The following is an 18,673-nucleotide window of genomic DNA, read 5'->3' on the forward strand; positions in this document are numbered from 1 at the left end:
ATATTTTCATCGAAGCATCATCGAAGATGACTGGCACTGAACTGGCAATTAACTGGGAATTAAATAAGAATCGGGGAAAGAAAAGAGATCTCATTTCAATTTAAAATTCCATTAATTCCATTGGAGCTATACAATCTATCCCCAGCTTTCACTTGGATCGTATAGCTCACCGAGTCCCAAACTTCCATTCTTCCGGAGCTGTCGGCCTCACATTCCTGTGGAGACCTTTGCCCGTGGGGTTGAAGAAATTACTTATACCCCCAGATCCCCTTTCTTCTTTTTTTCTCCCACATTTTCGACACTCTCCCCTCCACCCTTCATCATGTCTGCTTCGGCCCTCCTCAAGAGCCGCGTGCGGCGCCCATCGTACCTGAAGAAGCTCGCCAAAGCTGAGGATCTCATTCACCACTTCCCCAATGGCGCGTACATCGGCTGGTCCGGCTTCACCGGTGTCGGTTATCCCAAGTATGTAACACAGACCATTGGATGTGAACGCAGAGCGCTAACCTCAATTTCAGGATGGTTCCCATTGCTCTCGCAGATCATGTCGAGAAGAACAACCTTCAGGGAAAGTTGAAGTATAACCTGTTCGTCGGTGCCTCCTCCGGCGCGGAGACTGAGAACCGCTGGGCCCGCTTGAACATGATTGAGCGCCGCAGTCCTCACCAGGTCGGAAAGGAGATTGCCAAGGGAATCAACAGCGGTCAGATCAAGTTCTTTGATAAGCATCTGAGCATGTTCCCTTCGGATTTGGTCTACGTAAGTTTCGACATTTGAGAAGGAAAAAGAAGATTGACTCGCTAACCCCTTTTGCAGGGATGGTACACTCTGAACCGCCCCAAGCCCTCCATCGACGTGGCCGTCATTGAGGCTTCCGCAATCACCGAGAACGGCGGTATCATTCCCGGTGCCTCCGTCGGTGCTTCGCCCGAGCTGATCCAGATGGCCGACAAGGTCATCATTGAGGTCAACACCGCCATGCCCTCCTTCGAGGGTCTGCACGATATCACTGGCTCAGACGTTCCCCCTGGCCGCAAGCCCTACCTCGTCATGGCTCCCGAGGACCGCATCGGAACCAACTACATCCCCGTTGACCCCGAGAAGGTCGTCGCCATTGTTGAGTCCAACTACCCCGACCAGACTCTTCCCAACGCCCCCGAGGACGAAGGTTCCCAGGCCATCGCCTCGAACCTCATCGAGTTCCTCAAGCACGAGGTCAACCACGGCCGTCTCCCAGCCAACCTCCTCCCCATCCAATCCGGCATCGGCAACATCGCCAACGCCGTCGTAGGTGGTCTCAGCAAGGGCGGCGCCGACTTCAAGAACCTCAAGGTCTGGACCGAAGTCCTCCAGGACTCCTTCCTCGACCTTTTCGACAGCGGTAACCTGGACTTCGCCACCGCAACCTCCATCCGTTTCTCCCCCGACGGCTTCAAGCGCTTCTACGATAACTGGGAACGCTACGCAGGCAAGCTCCTCCTCCGCTCGCAGCAAGTCTCCAACTCCCCCGAGATCATCCGTCGTCTCGGCTGCATCGGCATGAACACCCCCGTCGAAGTCGACATCTACGCCCACGCCAACAGCACCTGCGTCATGGGCTCGCGCATGCTGAACGGACTCGGCGGTTCCGCCGATTTCCTCCGTAACTCCAAGTACAGTATCATGCACACTCCCTCCGCTCGTCCCACCAAGACCGATCCCACCGGTGTCAGCTGCATCGTGCCTTTCGCGACCCACATCGATCAGACCGAGCACGATCTCGATGTCATCGTCACTGAGCAGGGTCTTGCTGATGTTCGTGGATTGTCGCCTCGTGAGCGTGCCCGTGTCATCATTAAGAACTGCTCGCACCCTGAGTACACCCCTATCCTCACTGATTACCTTGATCGTGCGGAGTTCGAGTGTCTGCGCAAGGGTATGGGTCATGAGCCGCATATGCTCTTCCAGGCCTTCAACATGCACAAGAACTTGGCTGAGAAGGGTACCATGAAGATTGATTCTTGGGAGTAAATTCTGACGGATTGACGTGTGTGTGTTGGTTACAATACCTTTGATTTTGTGATTCTAAATCTTGACTATACGCTACGGGTAGGGCGTTTGGTATATCTATTAGCGGTTTTCTGTACATATTATACTTAAAATATAACTTTTCCCTTGGATTTTTTGTTCTAAATTCCGTAGGGAGATATTATGGGTTCTAGATGGCTTGTTGCTAGATTATGCAGCTAGGGGTACTAGGCGCTAGGCACTGAAGTGGATTTCGACTATTGATCTAGTGGATTGCATAGTAATATCCATTGACTTAGTACTCGCATACAAATAGACCAGAATGGAACCAATGGTGTTGACCATATATCACTCAGTGCATACTAAGCTTATTGCAATTGCTTCAAGATAGCTTGATTGTCCAATCAAATGATATGATGTAGGTATGCGTTTATCCCAAAATAAAATACATCCAGAGAATAAATTATCTAGCAACGAAACTTGCCACCAGAACTCCCTCAGGAAAAGGCATGGTATAATACCAAGCAAAGCTCAAAAATCAAACAGCGCCAGCTAAAAAAAACAGACATGTAATCATCTCATCTTGATCCCTTTTTAGTCCCCGTGTAAGAGTCTAAGGACTGAATCCGAACCGGAGAACCCACTAGCCAGTATCCCATCTGAAAGAGCAGATCAAGATCAGATACCAGTGAGTCTATATCAAAGTCAGTACGAATGTTCACAAAACCTAACCAAGGCTGTGGAAAGGATAGGATAAACATACCGACTCCAGAGAGACCCGAGAATACCCTGTGGCGCGGGCTCAGACTTGCGTTGAGCCCAGCCGTGATCGACGTTGTAGTGCTTCACATCTTGTAAGCCGGCGAAGAGGCCTCGTCCTGCTGTTGCGCGCTTTGGGGGTGTTAGTCAATGGATACTAATGGATGATGGGGGTGGATGTAAACGTACGCGATGCTGTTGAGCGGATTGCCGAACCCAGTAGTCTGCGCCGTAGTCATTTTGCAGACGGGCGTGCTCGCTATCGGTTGATTTGGCTTGAGTGGGCATTTTGAGTTGAGATTTGTAGGTTGTGTTGATAGAGTATCAAGTATCAGGTATGAAGTATCAAGTATGAGTATTAGATACCAAGGTAGATATTGTATAAGAATGTCTGTGTATGAAAACAAACTCGTGTCACATCCCCAGCCTTATATACATCTGCCTCGCATATCAACGCCAGAGATCAAGCCGCATAGCAAGTATGGCCTGATAGCATTGGACCAAGCCATCTTGGTTCCGACAGGCTGGATCGCGGGACATCGCCGTCAACCGTGTCTGGGGAGTCTGGATAGCATGATCTGTATCTCGGGTTCGTGTTAGCCGGGTGGGATCGAGTCAGGAAGTTGAAGTGGTGACGTTGGATATGGTGCGATTCGGGAATATCCGTTTTTTCTGGGGTGGAAAAATAGATCCTTGCTATCTTGCTTGTTATTTGAGGTGAGATGATTGGGGGACGGTGAGGTTGGTGCTTTTGGTGTGGCATGATCGGGTGGCACGGTGATGGTCAGATTTGATCCTTCGGCAAAAAATAGGAACACGAAGCGACCTGGTCTTTGCTATAATATCATAGAACTGCTGTGCTTGGATTTTGTGCGATGATCTTTACGGGATATTTTGGATGTACTTGTTTATGTGCGATCCTGCGGATTCGGCTTCGAGACATCGAGATATATTTACAGCACCTCCAGATTTCCCATGACAATCCACAACAAAAATGCTCCTTTTCCCTGGGCTCACCGCTCCGCTATACATCCATACATTTTCACGCTTCTCATCCGAATAGCACGACAATGTTCCACGCTGCGAGTCAATCACACAGTAGACAACCAAGACCATCCGCCCTAGATAGGCCGCCGCACATAACAACAGTGGTCGAGAACATCTTAACCAATTAATTCCTGACGCTGTCAGTTGATTCCAACCAGACTTATTTCCCCAGATCTAACCACTAATTGTATGACAACTTTCTGTCGCCGGCTGCCCTGTACCTCGACGACTACGTTCCCCTATGGAATTGTTCTTTCCGCCCGAAAGTCGACGTTGATATCAAAGCCGAGGTAGGTTGACTGTAATATAAATGCGAGTGATACTTTTCTAAAAATCGGAATGTAGAACCGAGAAAACACGATGATCATTCAGGCGTCAGACTTGCAACTGACAGGCGGCTTCATATTCTCCGATGAATATCAGTACAAATTACGGAAATGACTGGAAGGCACGGCGGATATTGTTGGGCGAGCTCGCAGAGAATTTGCCTCATATGCCAGATAGGGATATTGGGCCGGAGTTCATCACTTGACCTTTCTGGATCTCCGATGAGTTTTATGCGAGGCCGTTGCGGTGTTAATTACTTGTACGTGGCAAGCAAAGAGTATTCAGGAATCAAATGTTCTCTTACTTGTCGACCCGACCTGACCTAATACCACGTTTGACTATGCAATCGTGTCAAGCGCCCAACGTTGGAACGCACCTATATCAGGCACCTGACTCCATAGGCAGTCAACTGTAGGCCCGGATCTCACTTCAAAACTCAACATTAGTCATTGCGGATAACAAATATTAGAAATACTGAAGATGTGAGAAATGCGGAAGCGAAAGCGAGCACCTGAAGCTCGAGGCACACATTCCACATTCCATGTGGCCGATATGACACATACCTCCATCTGCGATGTGGAATGCCAATGTAAGCCCTAATTTGACCTGTCAAAAGAACCAGCAGGTCTGCATGGAAAATCGGTTTGGCTGCAGAAATTTCCCCGGAACACAAGTCCACACCGTTGGACCCTTGGTACCTTTGATTTGATAAAACAAACCCCCAATCGCAAGTCTGATAGCAACTCGCCATGATGGTCCCTGCACGAATAGAACCAATTTCCCAGATTCAAATCTCTCAAGACCACAGACGACCCCTGGGAGCCCCTGAATAACCTCAAAAAGGGTATTGCCAAGCCTCGACCTAAATGCTACACCGTCCAGACGCTCCGAAAACCCAGATCCGCTGTTATTCTTGGTATTATTTGGCCAAGACTGTCTCAGCGGTCTGGAGCGTTGACTTGTCTTTGAGTTGGGCAGTTTCTGTATTACGGCCGTTATCTAACACGGATCGAAAGGAAGATCAATGGGCGTTCATTGTTCGGACTAGGCCTCCGTACACAATTTTATCACCCAAATTCATTTAACCTTCACAATTAGTACTTCAATCCCTGGCTGATCGGTCTCAAACAAACACTAGCGAGTGGAAAACGGGCGCAATGCACTTTTAATTCAGGAGCTAGCGGTCGTAATCCATAAATACATGGCAATCTCCACACGACAACCCTCGGCTGGGCCCCAACATCCGTGATCTACCCCAAGAGTTATGATCGCCCGTGGAAGAGATCCAGACTCTCGTCCTCATTGTGATCAGCACTCAGTATATGGAATGATAGAGATTAGTTTGCTATTCACTTGCTGCTTCCATTGTCAGTATACTTGAAAACACAGCACTCCCTGTGTGGGTACCGTATCGGGTAGTAGGCTGCAGTGTTTTTTTTTGACACGGCCACATTATGTAGGTAAATGCCGATACAGTGCAAAGGGCTTTCCTATTTGGCGGGACTGATTGAACATTTCAAGCTTCCTGCCCCATCGCATAAGTATTTTTGCTTGATTTAGCCCGGATGATCGGCTCGTGTATCGGTAACTCGAAGATCGTCAGGGGGAAAACCACGCATGCATACTTAAGGTGTCCGACTTTCCATAGGGCATATCTTGATATAAATGAACTGGGTTGAAAATGAACACATGGGGATTTGATGCGATCTGCTTGGCGTGGTGATCCGAGACCAAAGGAACAGGACTCGTATGGAACACCTTGTATGTATATCGGTAATTCATAAGATTGGGGTGATACACGTACTGTGATTGACTAATAAAGATCGGCATGGCGGAAATTAGAGGCTGCATCGTGACCAATTAGATAGGAGAACATACCCCAATCCAGCTGCCACCTTCCCATTTCGGGACTGGCCGAGGACGCTAGGATATCCCGCCCCACATGGCGCAGAAAGATAATTTCCCGTTTTGTTTTTGTTTTTTTGTTTTGACTTTTGGGCTTTGGACCGGGGATTTGTCTTGATGAGACATGAGAAGCCATTCGACTCCACCAATGAGTTTGGATCTTTTGGATCTTTTTGGAGATGTCTCTGGGATGGAGGACGAAAAAAGGTTGCTCTGTTGCCACCGGGTAAGCCACAGAGGGGCAATGTGCCTTACATGGTCTGACAGGACATATGAAACCTTGGCCTCGTTTAGATATGTGGCTTTCCAAGTCAGGAGCTGGGGACCCTCACAGCGGTAAGGAGACTATTCTGGGTGTGAGACACTATTTCCGCTGGAAAGAGGAAAAGGCAGTTGACGATCCGTGCATTGATAATAATAGTACGGAGTACTCCGTACGGTGTACCCGATACAGTGTCCGAATTATGTACACAGTAGGGAGTCCGGAGGACAGCAGATGAGAATAGTAACGTTATAGCTGAAATGACCGTTGGGCAAGAAGATAATTTGGTATACTCCGTACCCGGTACTCTGTACCTGCATACATATTGGATGTGTATAGATGTATACCAAATATACCATTCCCCACTACCCGAGCCGTGCGGGCCAACCACAGAGAGCCAACACTCGGGTGTCGAATCCCACAACCAATCAGAGGGCGAATGTCCCTGAAAACGCCATCTAGACTCGTCCAGGGGTAATTTTAGGGCCAATTGATGGTGGAAAGTGGAAATTCACGATCGGTGGACCTGTATGGATGGCCCTGTTTTATGGTTTTTCTCCTTTTTCTTCTCTTTTTCCCCCTAACTCCCTCCCCAGTAACCATTTCTCCAACAAAAGGCCTTGCTTGCCCCCCCCATTACTCTCCTTTGACCTTCTCAACCCACGTTCCTTCGATTCTATCACTGACTACCGCTTCACTCGTTCAGCGGGCATTCACTCTTTTGCGTTGATATTATCTTTTCAAAATGAAGGGAGCTATTTTCGCCGCCGCCTTGGTTGGCTCTGCCATGGCTGACGGTGTTCACCGTCGTCATGACGCTTTCCACCAGCGTCGTGAGGCTGCTGCCAGCAGCTGGGCCTCCGCCGTCACTTCGACTATTCCTCTGAACCCCGAGGAGACCTGCGGCTGTGCCACCAAGGTCATCACCTACTACGGCGAGGCTACCCTGGTCCCTGAGGAGACTACTGCTCCCGCTCCTCCCTCTTCTTCCTCGACTCCTACTCCCACCCCCGAGTCCACCAGCACTCTCACCAGCACTGTGCACTCTACCAGCACCAGCACTTTGACGGTGACTGTCTCGGCCTCTTCCTCCTCGGCCCCGGCTCCTTCTTCCTCGGCCCCGGCCACCTCCAGCACCCCTGCCGTGGAGCTGCCCACTCCTGGTGTTAGCACTTTCTCCACCACCGGTGTCTACACCATCCCGGCCACCACCATCACCGTTCACGACACCACCACTGTCTGCGGTGCTACCTCCACTGAGGTCCCCAGCGGTACCCACACCTACGGTGGTGTTACCACCATTGTCGAGACTGCCACCACTGTCACCTGCCCCTACGCCACTGTCAAGCCCTCCGGCAGCACCGTGACCAGCGTCATTGAGACCACCACTTACGTCTGCCCCTCGGCTGGTACCTACACCGTTGTGCCTCCCACCACCACCTCTGTGCCTACCAGCACCGTCCTGGTCTACCCCACTCCCCAGACCATCGTCCCCGGTACCTACACTCAGGATGAGTCCGTCGTGACTGTGACCCGCACCGACTACACCTACATCTGCCCCGCTCCCACCGATGCTCTGGCTTCCACCACCGCTCCCGCTCCCGTCCACACCACTGTTGCTGCCACCACCACCGCCGCTCCCGTTGTCACCAGCACCAGCAAGCCCTCCAAGACCTCCGCCGTCAGCAAGCCCACCGGTGTCCCCACCGAGCTCGGTGAGGGCCAGTACGGTATGACTTACTCCCCCTACACCGCTGGTGGTGAGTGCAAGACCAAGCAGGAGGTCCTCAAGGATCTCACCGTCATCAAGGGCAAGGGCTTCAACCTGGTCCGTGTCTACTCCACCGACTGCAGCGGTCTCGAGTTCATCGGTGACGCCTGCAAGGAGCTCAGCATCAACATCATTATGGGAGTCTTCATCGACGGCTCCGGTACCGCCGGTGCCCAGGAGCAGGTCGACGAGATCTCCAAGTGGGCTGAGTGGGACATGGTTGAGCTGATCGTCGTCGGTAACGAGGCTATTCAGTCTGGTGCTGCCGATGCCTCCACCCTGGCCTCTTTCATCAAGTCTGCCTCCGAGAGCTTCAAGTCCGCTGGTTACACCGGTCTGATCACCACCACTGAGCCCATCAACGTCTGGCAGCAACACGGTGCCGGCGCTCTCTGCGACGCCGTTGACATTGTCGGTGCCAACATTCACCCCTTCTTCAACGCCGATGTCACCGCCGAGCAGGCCGGTGAGTTCACCAAGGGCGAGTTCGAGGAGCTCGAGAAGATCTGTGGTGGAAAGGACGTCATCAACCTCGAGACCGGCTGGCCCAACGCCGGTTCCGCTAACGGTGCCGCCATCCCCGGTACCGCCCAGCAGGCCACTGCCATCAAGTCCATCGCCAAGCACGTTGGCTCCAAGTCCATCTTCTTCTCTTTCTCCGATGACACCTGGAAGAACCCCGGTGAGTTCAACGTCGAGCAGCACTGGGGATGCTCCGGTGTCTTCTAAACGCCATGTCCCTTGATGGATTTTTGAATTTTTTCGTTTAGTTCTGCAAATGCAAAACTTGTACAGGAGGACTAGGAGTTTTACCTTTCTCTGGCCTGGTGTGTCTACGGATGACAATCGGCCCTTTCTTCCCTTCGTGGATTCTTTTTTTAAATTTGACTCCTTGGTAGATACACCTTTTATTTGACGTTGTCTACTGACCTGTTGCATCCAACTTTTGATCTCCTTGTCCATGTTTTTAGTCGTGTATATTTGCTCATTCATGCCTTCTTACGATCTTTGATACCGGTAATCTTCCACTGTAAGATGTAGTTACTCGCCATCTATCTGTATTTGAATTGGTACTACATCCCATCGCTTGACTGTATTTTGCCACCTGCATAACCTGTTCCTGTTCCCTCAATGGCCCTCGGGATGTCCACGACTGACATCATGCAATGTGCATCCGAAAAATCGGGGCAGTGCAGCCCAAACACCGAGGCTTAGCACAGGACATGAGACCAAACTAGTTTTTTCATTTCACATCCCTCAAGATAAGAACTTTTACCAACGGCGAAAACCGCGCTAAAGAACCAGCACTGCTCTTTGCTGTTCGGACGGACCAACCCCAAAAGACCAACAATCTGGACCAGATCCGAAACCGAAACCGAAACCGATTCCAGACCCAAACCACATCAACTCCCTCATCCCCCACCATGCCCTTCCCATTCGAGTACGAGCCGTTCTACATGCGTCCCCTCCTGATAGTAGAATCTATACTACGGGCCTTCTACACAAGCATGGTCTACTTCATCATTCCAATAGCCGTGGCAATAGCGATCATTTTCGTCATCGTCTTCTTCTCTTTCGGTATACTTGCAGCTGCATTTGGGTGGAACACAGGTTCGGAAGAGATGAAAGCGAGGAGAGAAAAAGCGAAGAAGGAGCGCGAGCACAAACAGAAAGAGGAAAGGTCAGGCGTAGAACTATCTACTTCTCCTTTGCCGGTGTCTTCGAAGGAATTAGGTGATATGGGGGATCTGGAGAAACGTCTTGAGATTGAGATTGAGCTTCTTGGCGAGATGGTAGTTTCCAGGAAGGAGAGATTGGCGGCGTTGAAGAAAAGGGAGTCGGGGGGTTATGCTTCTGATTTGGTGGTTTTGGAGAAATAGGAACTATGTATATACTTGAATAGACATTTTGAGTAGCGGAGGTTATACTTCCAAAATAGGAAATGGGCTCGTCTGGCTTTCCTGAGACCATGGTTCTTCTTACCTTGAACGGAGTATAAAAACCCAAGGGCGATGGGACTTCTTGCTACGAACACCATCTTCTTTTCTCCATCGCCATCTATATCCCAGTTACCAACATCACTTTTGCCACAGGTACCATATAGCTTTTTTAATTTTTTCTTTTTAAAACCGCGTCTGATACCAATATACTTCTATCGCTGATCATCAAATCGAATCAACGAAATCCTATTCCAAGCCCTCTCTTACACTCCTGAAGATGGAGGAACTCCCAAGCGACATTTTCGGAGCCACGTTCAATGAATGGCTAATACTTCTACGTCCACTACTTGGAACTGCACACTTGGTCATGAATAGTACCATGCTCTTCTTCTTCATTGGATTGTTTATTCTGGTCATCTTCGCCATCGTGATGACACCTTTATTCATATCCTATTTGTCGATCATCGAATTTGTGGACAAACACTTACCGAAGAACGATGAGGATGGGATATGAGAGGAAGATGTAATGACAAAGTGACCCAAAGAACTTTCCAGAGACTGGCGAGGCTGGTTTAGTGAGGTATTTGTCGATGTTGAAGGAGATACCTGATGATTTCATGGATTGCTGCTGGAAGATATGGATATGAAACGATAAGGGACGGGTGTCTTTGCTCTTTTTGTTGACTGGCATTCGTCTATAAGATGTTTGTCCAGACTGTCTGTTTATTTCAATATGTTCTTGTGTTACCGGGTCGTCTTCTCGAGTGATGAATTATCCAAGGCTAAGCTGAGCTACGCAAGAAGGGGAAGGTCATGCTAGGGGACTTTTTCTTTGTAATAGCTGCGTCATGCCGAAGCTACTATTTGCTATTTTATCTTTTAGGTAGGGTGATAAATACGGCAGGAAATCATGGGGAGTGTTAGCCCATTCAAATCGATTTATATCTGCGATTTACCCTCCCGCAACTAACAAGTTAAAGCTCTAGCTTCCACTGCAGAAGCACATGGATCTCCTTTCCGGTCTAGCAATTCTAGGTCGTATCGCCAGGACACCTTAGCCATGGTCAGATTGGCCCCCATTATTCCAAAAGTAAATAGCTAGGTGAGCTACTAGTTTATCAAATGGACCAGGGTAATGAAATCTCAATATAGGCATCCACGGGCCTAAGTGCAAATAGCTACGTGCCCTCTTTCGCGTCGGTTGAGCCCTGATCCATCCACCATTTAGGCTTGAACTTCATTGGCTCCAAAAAGTGTTATCTGATGTGGATGGCCGCCCACACGCTAGTATATCTTCGGGTGTTTAATACGTCCCACATGCGACGATGCATGTTATAAGGGTGCATACACCGGGAGGGACGCAGTGATTTATTATGGACATGTTGATTGAGACATGAGGAAAACTCTGTAATCCAATATGACAATGGGAAGATATCTCTCAGCAACGAATTAATATAGAAGCTTTCGTGCCTCAGTAGTATCGATGCCTTTGGCGACGATACAAATACGGTCTTTCAATATCTCATGACAGGCTTGCAACTAGATCGTATGATCATTGCGATGAGGCAGGCAGCAGTTGTTTTGCCTCTAAACTAGTCAAATTACTTGAATACCACTAGCTTGGAGTGTCGGATCAAGGGAAGTGATGCTCGAATGTACACTGTAGCAGCCCTCACAGTCATACTTGGCCCAGCTTTGCTTTATATAGCCAGGTATTTCTCTTTTTTCTTTTTTTTAATGACTCCATCTTCTATTCCAGCTTTCTATATCTTTACTTCACAATAAATTCCAGTCTCAATTACCTCCATTCGTGGAAATCATGTCGTCCAATGCCCAGAATGTGGGCATCAAGGCCATGGAGATTTACTTCCCTAGTCGGGTACGCACAACTTATTGTCTAATTTGCAATTAAAGCCATTGGAAAGCTAACAACATTCATTCCATACAGTATGTGCCACAAAGCGAGCTCGAGACCTACCTGGGGGCCAGTGCTGGGAAATTCACAATTGGTCTGGGTCAGCAGAAGATGAGCTTCTGTGATGACCGTGAAGGTATGCAGACAAACTTAAATACCCATGCTTCATTATCCATGCTAACATAACGTGATCATGTCCATAGATCTCTATTCCATGGCGCTCACAACAGTCTCGTCTCTGCTGGAAAAGTACCAGATTGACCCAAAGACCATCGGCCGCTTGGAAGTGGGCACGGAAACATTGCTCGACAAATCCAAGTCTTGCAAGTCGGTCCTCATGCAACTTTTCGCAGAAAACTCAGACATCGAGGGAATCGACACTTACAACGCCTGCTATGGCGGTACCAGTGCCTTGATAAATGCAATTAACTGGATCGAGTCGTCCACGTGGGATGGTCGCGACGCCATTGTCGTGGCGGGCGACATCGCTCTGTATGACACGCCCGCCGCGCGACCAACCGGCGGTGCCGGCTGCGTAGCTATGCTGATTGGCGCCGATGCACCCCTGGTAATGGAGCCCGTCCGTGGATCGCACATGAAACACGTATACGACTTCTACAAGGGAAACTTCAAATCGGAGTATCCCATGGTCGATGGACACTTTTCCAATAAATGCTATCTTGAGGCATTGGATAATTGCTACGAACGATATCGTACTAAATCTTTGGCTAAGAATGGCGGGTTGATGAACGGAGATGCGAAGACCCAGGGTAGTCTCTTGGATACCTTTGAGTATTTCGTCTTCCACGCGCCTCACTGCAAGCTCGTCTCGAAGGCCTATGGTCGTTTGTTGTTCAATGATCTCCGGACGGAGCCCGACCGCTTTGATGATATCCCAGCAGCGGTCCGGGATGCTGAGCAGACTGCGTCTTTGACAGACAAAGAAGTTGAGAAGACTTGCATTGGGTTGACCAAGGATAAGTTCTCCGAGCGTGTCAAACCATCCATTACTGCACCCTCGCAATGTGGGAATATGTATAACGGCAGTCTCTATTCTGGGCTAGTGAGCTTACTGAGCAATGTTTCCAGTGAGGAACTGCAGAACAAGCGCATCGGCATGTTTAGCTATGGCGGTGGTCTGGCTAGCACTCTATTTAGCCTTCGTGTCATGGGTGATACTTCTGGGATCGCACGTCAGGTCCGGTTGAATGAGCGACTGGAAGCCCGCATGGCGGTCTCGCCCGAGTTTTATGATGAGGTAAGTTTTTCGTTTGCTGGCTGCTCAAGGAGCATATCGTCTAGGCAATCAGACTCTGACTATCGTAGATGTGCAAACTTCGGGAGAAAGCCTACCAGCAGGAGAACTATACCCCTGTGGGAAGCATTGATAGCCTAGCTCCTGGTACTTACTACCTTGTCCACGTTGATGAGATGTTTCGACGAAGTTATGAGAAAAAGCCCGTTGTATGAGCAACTTAATACAAAGCGTGCGGTGACTTCAAAGGAGGATGAGCACTTGACGTGCGACGAAATTTGGGTATTAGATGACTGTAGAAACCATGTATCTATGCAATTTATGCTTGCGGATTACTAGTTTTCCATTTATCTACCTTTGAATGATTCTTTTTAAGAGGATGAAATAAGTAGATATTATATACCATTTACAAAACAGATAGATACAAGTGAAAGCACTGAGAATAGGACTAGGGAATTGATACCCCTGTCTATGTTGCACTCTCATGCCAACCCCAAAGGGCATCATGCTTGATCAGGAGGCCGATGCCATCGTGAATCATATTATAACTCCAAGGAAAAATAATCTTATAGTGGCGTGCAAGTCTATCGTCCTCATTAGCATCTTGAATCAAGAAACCCACACCTGGCAGACATCGGGTCGGGGTCGCTAGGTACTTACACCATTAGATCCACAAGTAAGTCCCTCACAGCAGCATCCTTCGATAGCACAGTTAGCAGCTGTGCAAGCCATGGTGTCCTAGTAGCACTGTTAGAATCGCCTCTCCACATTTTGCAATATTGCAGCCATCGAGCAGACTCACAGATTGGCATGCGATCACGGCCTTGGGGTATGCTTCGGGAAGTGCAACAGTGAGAGTAGCGAGGAAGCCGAGAATGATAACTGAGGCGCGCATTTTGAAATGGTGAGAGCTAACAAGATTTGAAAACGGGGTATCTAGAACTGCAACAAAGACACAATCAGCGACCGAGTCGAGTATAATAGAAGATACGGTGAAAGCAGAATGCAGGTTTAGACAGGATGCAAGGGCAAGAAAACGGTGAAAGCCAACATACCTTGAGAAATAGTAAAAAAAAAGTGAAGATCGAACAATGGGATATTTCAATATAACCAGAAAATCAAAGACAAACGCGTATCGGCTCCATCAAAGTCTTATAGCTTGCGCGTGGAGCACTGCAATGACATAAGCCACGCAGCATCGCGAAGATCTATCTCTGTCGTGTCTAAAACAGGACCATTGGAGGATCTACAGGGGTAATTGTGGGATTGATCGGCGCTGATTGGATGATGGCTGGGGGGCGTCTTGTCGTTCTTGCGGGCGGGTGCGCTATAGCGGGGGTTACTCGCTTCGATGGATGCAACCTTTGAGGATATTACATCGTTCATACTACGTCGCCTGTCTTGTTTGATTAATGATTTAATTTGGGAGGGGGCTGTTTTCGCCTCCTGGTATATTGGGAAATGGCGTCTAGAACAAAGCGTTGACACGGCTACCCACTGACTTTGGAAGTAAAACATATGAAGTCATTGATAGTGGCGGATTGAGGAAGCTTGTGCGGCTTGAGCTTTGTTGATGGTATATGGCTGTCGCTGTGTTCATGGTTCGAAGGAGACAAGCATTCGAGACTCCAGTTGTATCTTCAGGAGGGCTAGTACTAACGCGGCTGGAGATGTCACCAACCTCTTGGTGTCATATTTGTACTCCATCAGGGGTCCACGGTGGTGCAGCTGCTGAGGTTGTTCTTGCAGGCTTGGCGGTGACACACAAGGCTTGCGTGGGCTCCCTAGAGGGGAAGGGATATACATACCCCTGGTGGGTCATGGTAGCTAAGGGGCTGGGGCCATGGCACTGATATTACTGAAGGCTTTCGTGAGATATCATCGATGAATTAGAGGATGGACATGTATTTGGAATCTACAGGACAAGAAAAGCAATCGGAAATTGATGTGTTAAACATGATACATCATCTGGGCATGAGATATAGACATAGACACCTGGGCACTCAGGCACTATGAGACACTCCATGAGTTGCCCTAGAGCTCCATGTAAGTACGGAGTAGTCAGGACTTCTTTTACTAAATTGCAGCCAAAGTTGTCATAAATCACGATAAGTCCTCACCAAGCAGATGGCTTGTCAAAAAACACACAATTCCATTGAATAAGCGGACAACCTAGCGTGCCTCCTCCATAAACTCTGCATCATTACGGTATGTATTGAGTACATCCATAATCGGTGACCTATACGAACTAGCTGTGTTGCTGGCGTTTTCAACTGGCTTGAAAACAGGATGGTAGGCATGCGAGTAGCGATTACCGGCATAGCTAGCACCGAATAGATCAAGTGGTAGACAGTCGATGAGACTCTGAGAAAAGTGACCCAGCCGTCTCTCATTTAGTGTAGGTGTTGGAGCTCGACGATGGATATATTTTCTAGCCCTTCCTCGGATGAGATCGTTGAAACGCTCGCGGTGAAGCGAGTTGGCGTGTTGCATTGACGAATGTCTGGATTGTGGTCATGCTTAGATAGAGGTCAATTAGGCTCGATTTTGTATAATGGGCTTGCTCAAAGATTCGGAGGATACTTTCTTTGAACGTGTTATCTATTTCAGAAGTGCTTGTGCTGGATATACTGGAAAGCCTTCCTAGAAGCACTGGTGCTTGAACATCATCTCTTATTGAATTATTTCTTTGCAGAGTACATAATTCCAAGAGCCCATTAGAATAGTGGGAGTAGGGCCTAGGTTATTTGTGTTGCAGAGACATCAGAGCCTATTGAACGACTGACCTATGTTGACTGTACTATGCAAAGTCCTGAATCATGCTCGATACATCAAGCACCAATATCCCATTTGTAACTGGCTTGAGTATGCAGTCTGCCAATGAAACCTACACAAAATCTGTCGACTGCTATGGTTCAATTTTGCCCTGGGATACCTTAGGTAAATCTTGAATCCAGATTGTCGTATCTAATTCCCTCTGTATTATATAGATCTAAACATCCAGGGTCCTTGCACTATCCTTTCTGCTATACGTTGTCCTCAGATATTGCCACTCATCAATATGTCCACATAGCTTCACATGCATTTATCTTGGTCTAAAGGCAGATGAGGTTTCCACTTTGGCTGATTTGCAATCATTCCACCAGGTCCGTTGACTTTGATCCACCATCCTTCGTTGAATTGTTATCAGCTGATTCCTTGGCTCGTGAAGCTCATTTTTCGCTTATTATAACAGCACTTTAAATTTTGGCATCTTGCTTCTGCTTCGAGTGGTGATATCCGTCGGTTGGTAGGTCTTTTTGTACTCAGCTGGACATGTATGGTCCCATTTCGGTAGTTGCTGCTTGATGCTGATGGGACCTGGTCAAAGGAGGCCCACGACTGGTTTGGAGAGGGAAATAATGAACGAAAACCTGGCAATCGTTTGCTTTTCAGTCATTACGGCTTTTCTCTGTTCTGTCGCGGAACTCTCCAACAACAGAACCAGGTGTGGTACTTGTATATCAATAGGCTGAGGTAGATATATGTAGATAGCATTTCCATATAAAATGAAAAATTTATAACGAAAGGTTGCTCGATGCACGGAAGCTCTGCTTGTTCATGATGAGTTGTCAATGATGAAGAGTTTTAAGATTGCCATAGGGCCACCTATATAGCTTTTCCCAAACAAAGAAACAAAGACCTGAAATCCGAATTGTTCAAAAGAGGAAAGGAGGAGTTTGACAAGCTGTCCAAGCAGGGAACTTCAGCGTAGTAATTGCTAGAGATTCAACCAGACAACCAACAATTTTAACTGTAGGAGATCACCCGGATGGAGCTTACTAAAGAGTCATTTCTCTTGGAGATAATTCATTATTCTTACCGACTCGATTGTCACAATTCACAAGGGAGAACACTTTTCATTCGGTTTTCCTACCAGAATCTACCGAGGCTATTCACACTTCCTGAATAGGCAACTCTAGCCATTGGCAGGATGTGTGGATATTACTAGTGGGGTCGTGCGTATTCGCCTAGGTTGTCCAGCGCTTGAAACGATTCTTATGCATTGGGTCACACAGGTCGGGGGAATGTATGGATTTGGTACTATAGGGTAGTCATATGCCTACTGAGGGATCTTAACAACCGTAAAAGCTCATTTTCCTTTATTTGACAAATTATTGGCGTACTTTCCAAGCATCTACTTGGGAGTGTGAGGTCAGGCCTCCAGACAATGGTCTCAAAGAACCAAGGTCAATGGTGAAGCAATATGATTTAGAATTTGTAAAAATAAAGGATATCTTGCCTCTAAGAACCGAGATGGCACATTCCTGAGTATGAATATGTGTGCATGTACTCCGTATAGGGTGTTCTGGTGAATTGATGTATGGAGTACTCCGTACGGATGTCCATTTCAAAAATTCATGCACGTGCCTGTATTTGCTTTTTATAAAAAACTAGCGCGTAATGGAGGTGTATCTGGTACCCCTCTCCAAAACCCCTTTTCTATGCCCCATTTCACTACGGAGTACTTACAACACATTCTTTTCCTACTCACCACCTACCACCATGGGTCATGATATTGCCAAGCGAGCAATTGTAGTGGCTTGCAAAGCTAATGGTATTAGCACTACTACGATTTCGGAGCAACTTGGCCTTCCAAAGCGTACAATCGACGGCATATATCAAAGAGCCCTGGAAAACGGCTTTGATCCACACTCCCATCCTTGGAATATCTCTGACGCTATACTAGCCGATGCTCCTCGCTCTGGGAGGCCGACAAAGCAATCAGTAGATATGCAAAACCTGGTGCTTTCAAAAGTGCGTCTTGATCAAGAGAAAACCTGCGCTGATATTGCCGGAGAATTGAGGCTCGAAGGGTTTGATGTCTCTTCGACTACAGTCTGGCGGGTCCTGAAAAATACTGGTTTACAGAAGACACGGCCTACCCGGAAGCCTGGTTCAACGCAAGCTACACAAAATCTAGCTTCTATTGGCACTAGCCAAGATGAACAGTTAGCAGACTTGTCAAAAGCATCTGATTCAGGTTCATCTTGAGTAGATGATGCCAGGCCGTTACAGGCTTTTGGGGGGATCGGCTGCTAGGAGCTTTCGATAAGCCCTTGGGCCAGGCAGCTCGATATCTTCGACATCGAGACTGGAAGATGATTGGAACATGTGATATGGATCAATCAGAGTTCTTTTATATTACCTCACCTGAGCGAAGGATAAAATTGGCCTTTGCACAATACAAGGATCAACAGATTTCTGCAGTTTGTAATTCGTTGAGCTGATAGATGACCAGTCAGATCTGGGCTGTGCATGTATGCGTTGTATGCGTATCAATCACCCTAGCGCGTGATCAAGAGGCCCTACTCTCTCCAGCCACATACCCCGCCGCTTCTTATGCACCAACTGCTTCAATCTTCCAACGTTGACTTTTTGACTTAGAGGACCGGTTGGCATCAGATGAAATATTATGGACCAACCAATACCAGGTGGCATCAGT

At 48.1% G+C, this 18,673-nt stretch overlaps 7 protein-coding genes across 7 annotated transcripts; 5 read left to right on the forward strand and 2 right to left on the reverse strand.

The window, feature by feature from the left end:
• Positions 1 to 322: 322 nt before the first annotated feature.
• On the forward strand, positions 323 to 2,010 carry coaT (acetyl-CoA hydrolase ACH1; the record flags this gene model as incomplete). Its single annotated transcript, XM_056680371.1, has 3 exons — positions 323 to 465; positions 519 to 759; positions 817 to 2,010. The coding sequence occupies 3 exons, from the start codon at positions 323 to 325 to the stop codon at positions 2,008 to 2,010; spliced, it is 1,578 nt and encodes a 525-aa protein (XP_056527753.1).
• Positions 2,011 to 2,685: 675 nt separating this feature from the next.
• On the reverse strand, positions 2,686 to 3,054 carry N7500_009231 (uncharacterized protein; the record flags this gene model as incomplete). The annotated part of the gene is made up of 3 exons (XM_056680372.1): positions 2,686 to 2,701; positions 2,771 to 2,898; positions 2,956 to 3,054. 3 exons carry the CDS (start codon positions 3,052 to 3,054, stop codon positions 2,686 to 2,688), a joined length of 243 nt encoding a protein of 80 aa, XP_056527754.1.
• A 3,998-nt stretch (positions 3,055 to 7,052) lies between these two features.
• Positions 7,053 to 8,807, forward strand: btgE (putative cell wall glucanase (Scw11); the record flags this gene model as incomplete). Its single annotated transcript, XM_056680373.1, has 1 exon — positions 7,053 to 8,807. The coding sequence occupies one exon, from the start codon at positions 7,053 to 7,055 to the stop codon at positions 8,805 to 8,807; it is 1,755 nt and encodes a 584-aa protein (XP_056527755.1).
• A 695-nt stretch (positions 8,808 to 9,502) lies between these two features.
• N7500_009233 (uncharacterized protein) lies at positions 9,503 to 9,958 on the forward strand (the record flags this gene model as incomplete). Its single annotated transcript, XM_056680374.1, has 1 exon — positions 9,503 to 9,958. One exon carries the CDS (start codon positions 9,503 to 9,505, stop codon positions 9,956 to 9,958), a length of 456 nt encoding a protein of 151 aa, XP_056527756.1.
• A 1,879-nt stretch (positions 9,959 to 11,837) lies between these two features.
• On the forward strand, positions 11,838 to 13,403 carry erg13A (putative hydroxymethylglutaryl-CoA synthase; the record flags this gene model as incomplete). The annotated part of the gene is made up of 4 exons (XM_056680375.1): positions 11,838 to 11,897; positions 11,967 to 12,069; positions 12,137 to 13,191; positions 13,260 to 13,403. 4 exons carry the CDS (start codon positions 11,838 to 11,840, stop codon positions 13,401 to 13,403), a joined length of 1,362 nt encoding a protein of 453 aa, XP_056527757.1.
• A 351-nt stretch (positions 13,404 to 13,754) lies between these two features.
• N7500_009235 (uncharacterized protein) lies at positions 13,755 to 14,083 on the reverse strand (the record flags this gene model as incomplete). Its single annotated transcript, XM_056680376.1, has 3 exons — positions 13,755 to 13,772; positions 13,849 to 13,926; positions 13,991 to 14,083. The coding sequence occupies 3 exons, from the start codon at positions 14,081 to 14,083 to the stop codon at positions 13,755 to 13,757; spliced, it is 189 nt and encodes a 62-aa protein (XP_056527758.1).
• A 3,650-nt stretch (positions 14,084 to 17,733) lies between these two features.
• On the forward strand, positions 17,734 to 18,222 carry N7500_009236 (uncharacterized protein; the record flags this gene model as incomplete). The annotated part of the gene is made up of 1 exon (XM_056680377.1): positions 17,734 to 18,222. The coding sequence occupies one exon, from the start codon at positions 17,734 to 17,736 to the stop codon at positions 18,220 to 18,222; it is 489 nt and encodes a 162-aa protein (XP_056527759.1).
• Between the last annotated feature and the right edge of the window lie 451 nt (positions 18,223 to 18,673).

The sequence above is a fragment of the Penicillium coprophilum genome (assembly GCF_028826855.1).
Source record: "Penicillium coprophilum strain IBT 35676 chromosome Unknown utg000006l_segment0_segment0, whole genome shotgun sequence".
Taxonomy (NCBI): Eukaryota; Fungi; Ascomycota; class Eurotiomycetes; order Eurotiales; family Aspergillaceae; genus Penicillium; species Penicillium coprophilum.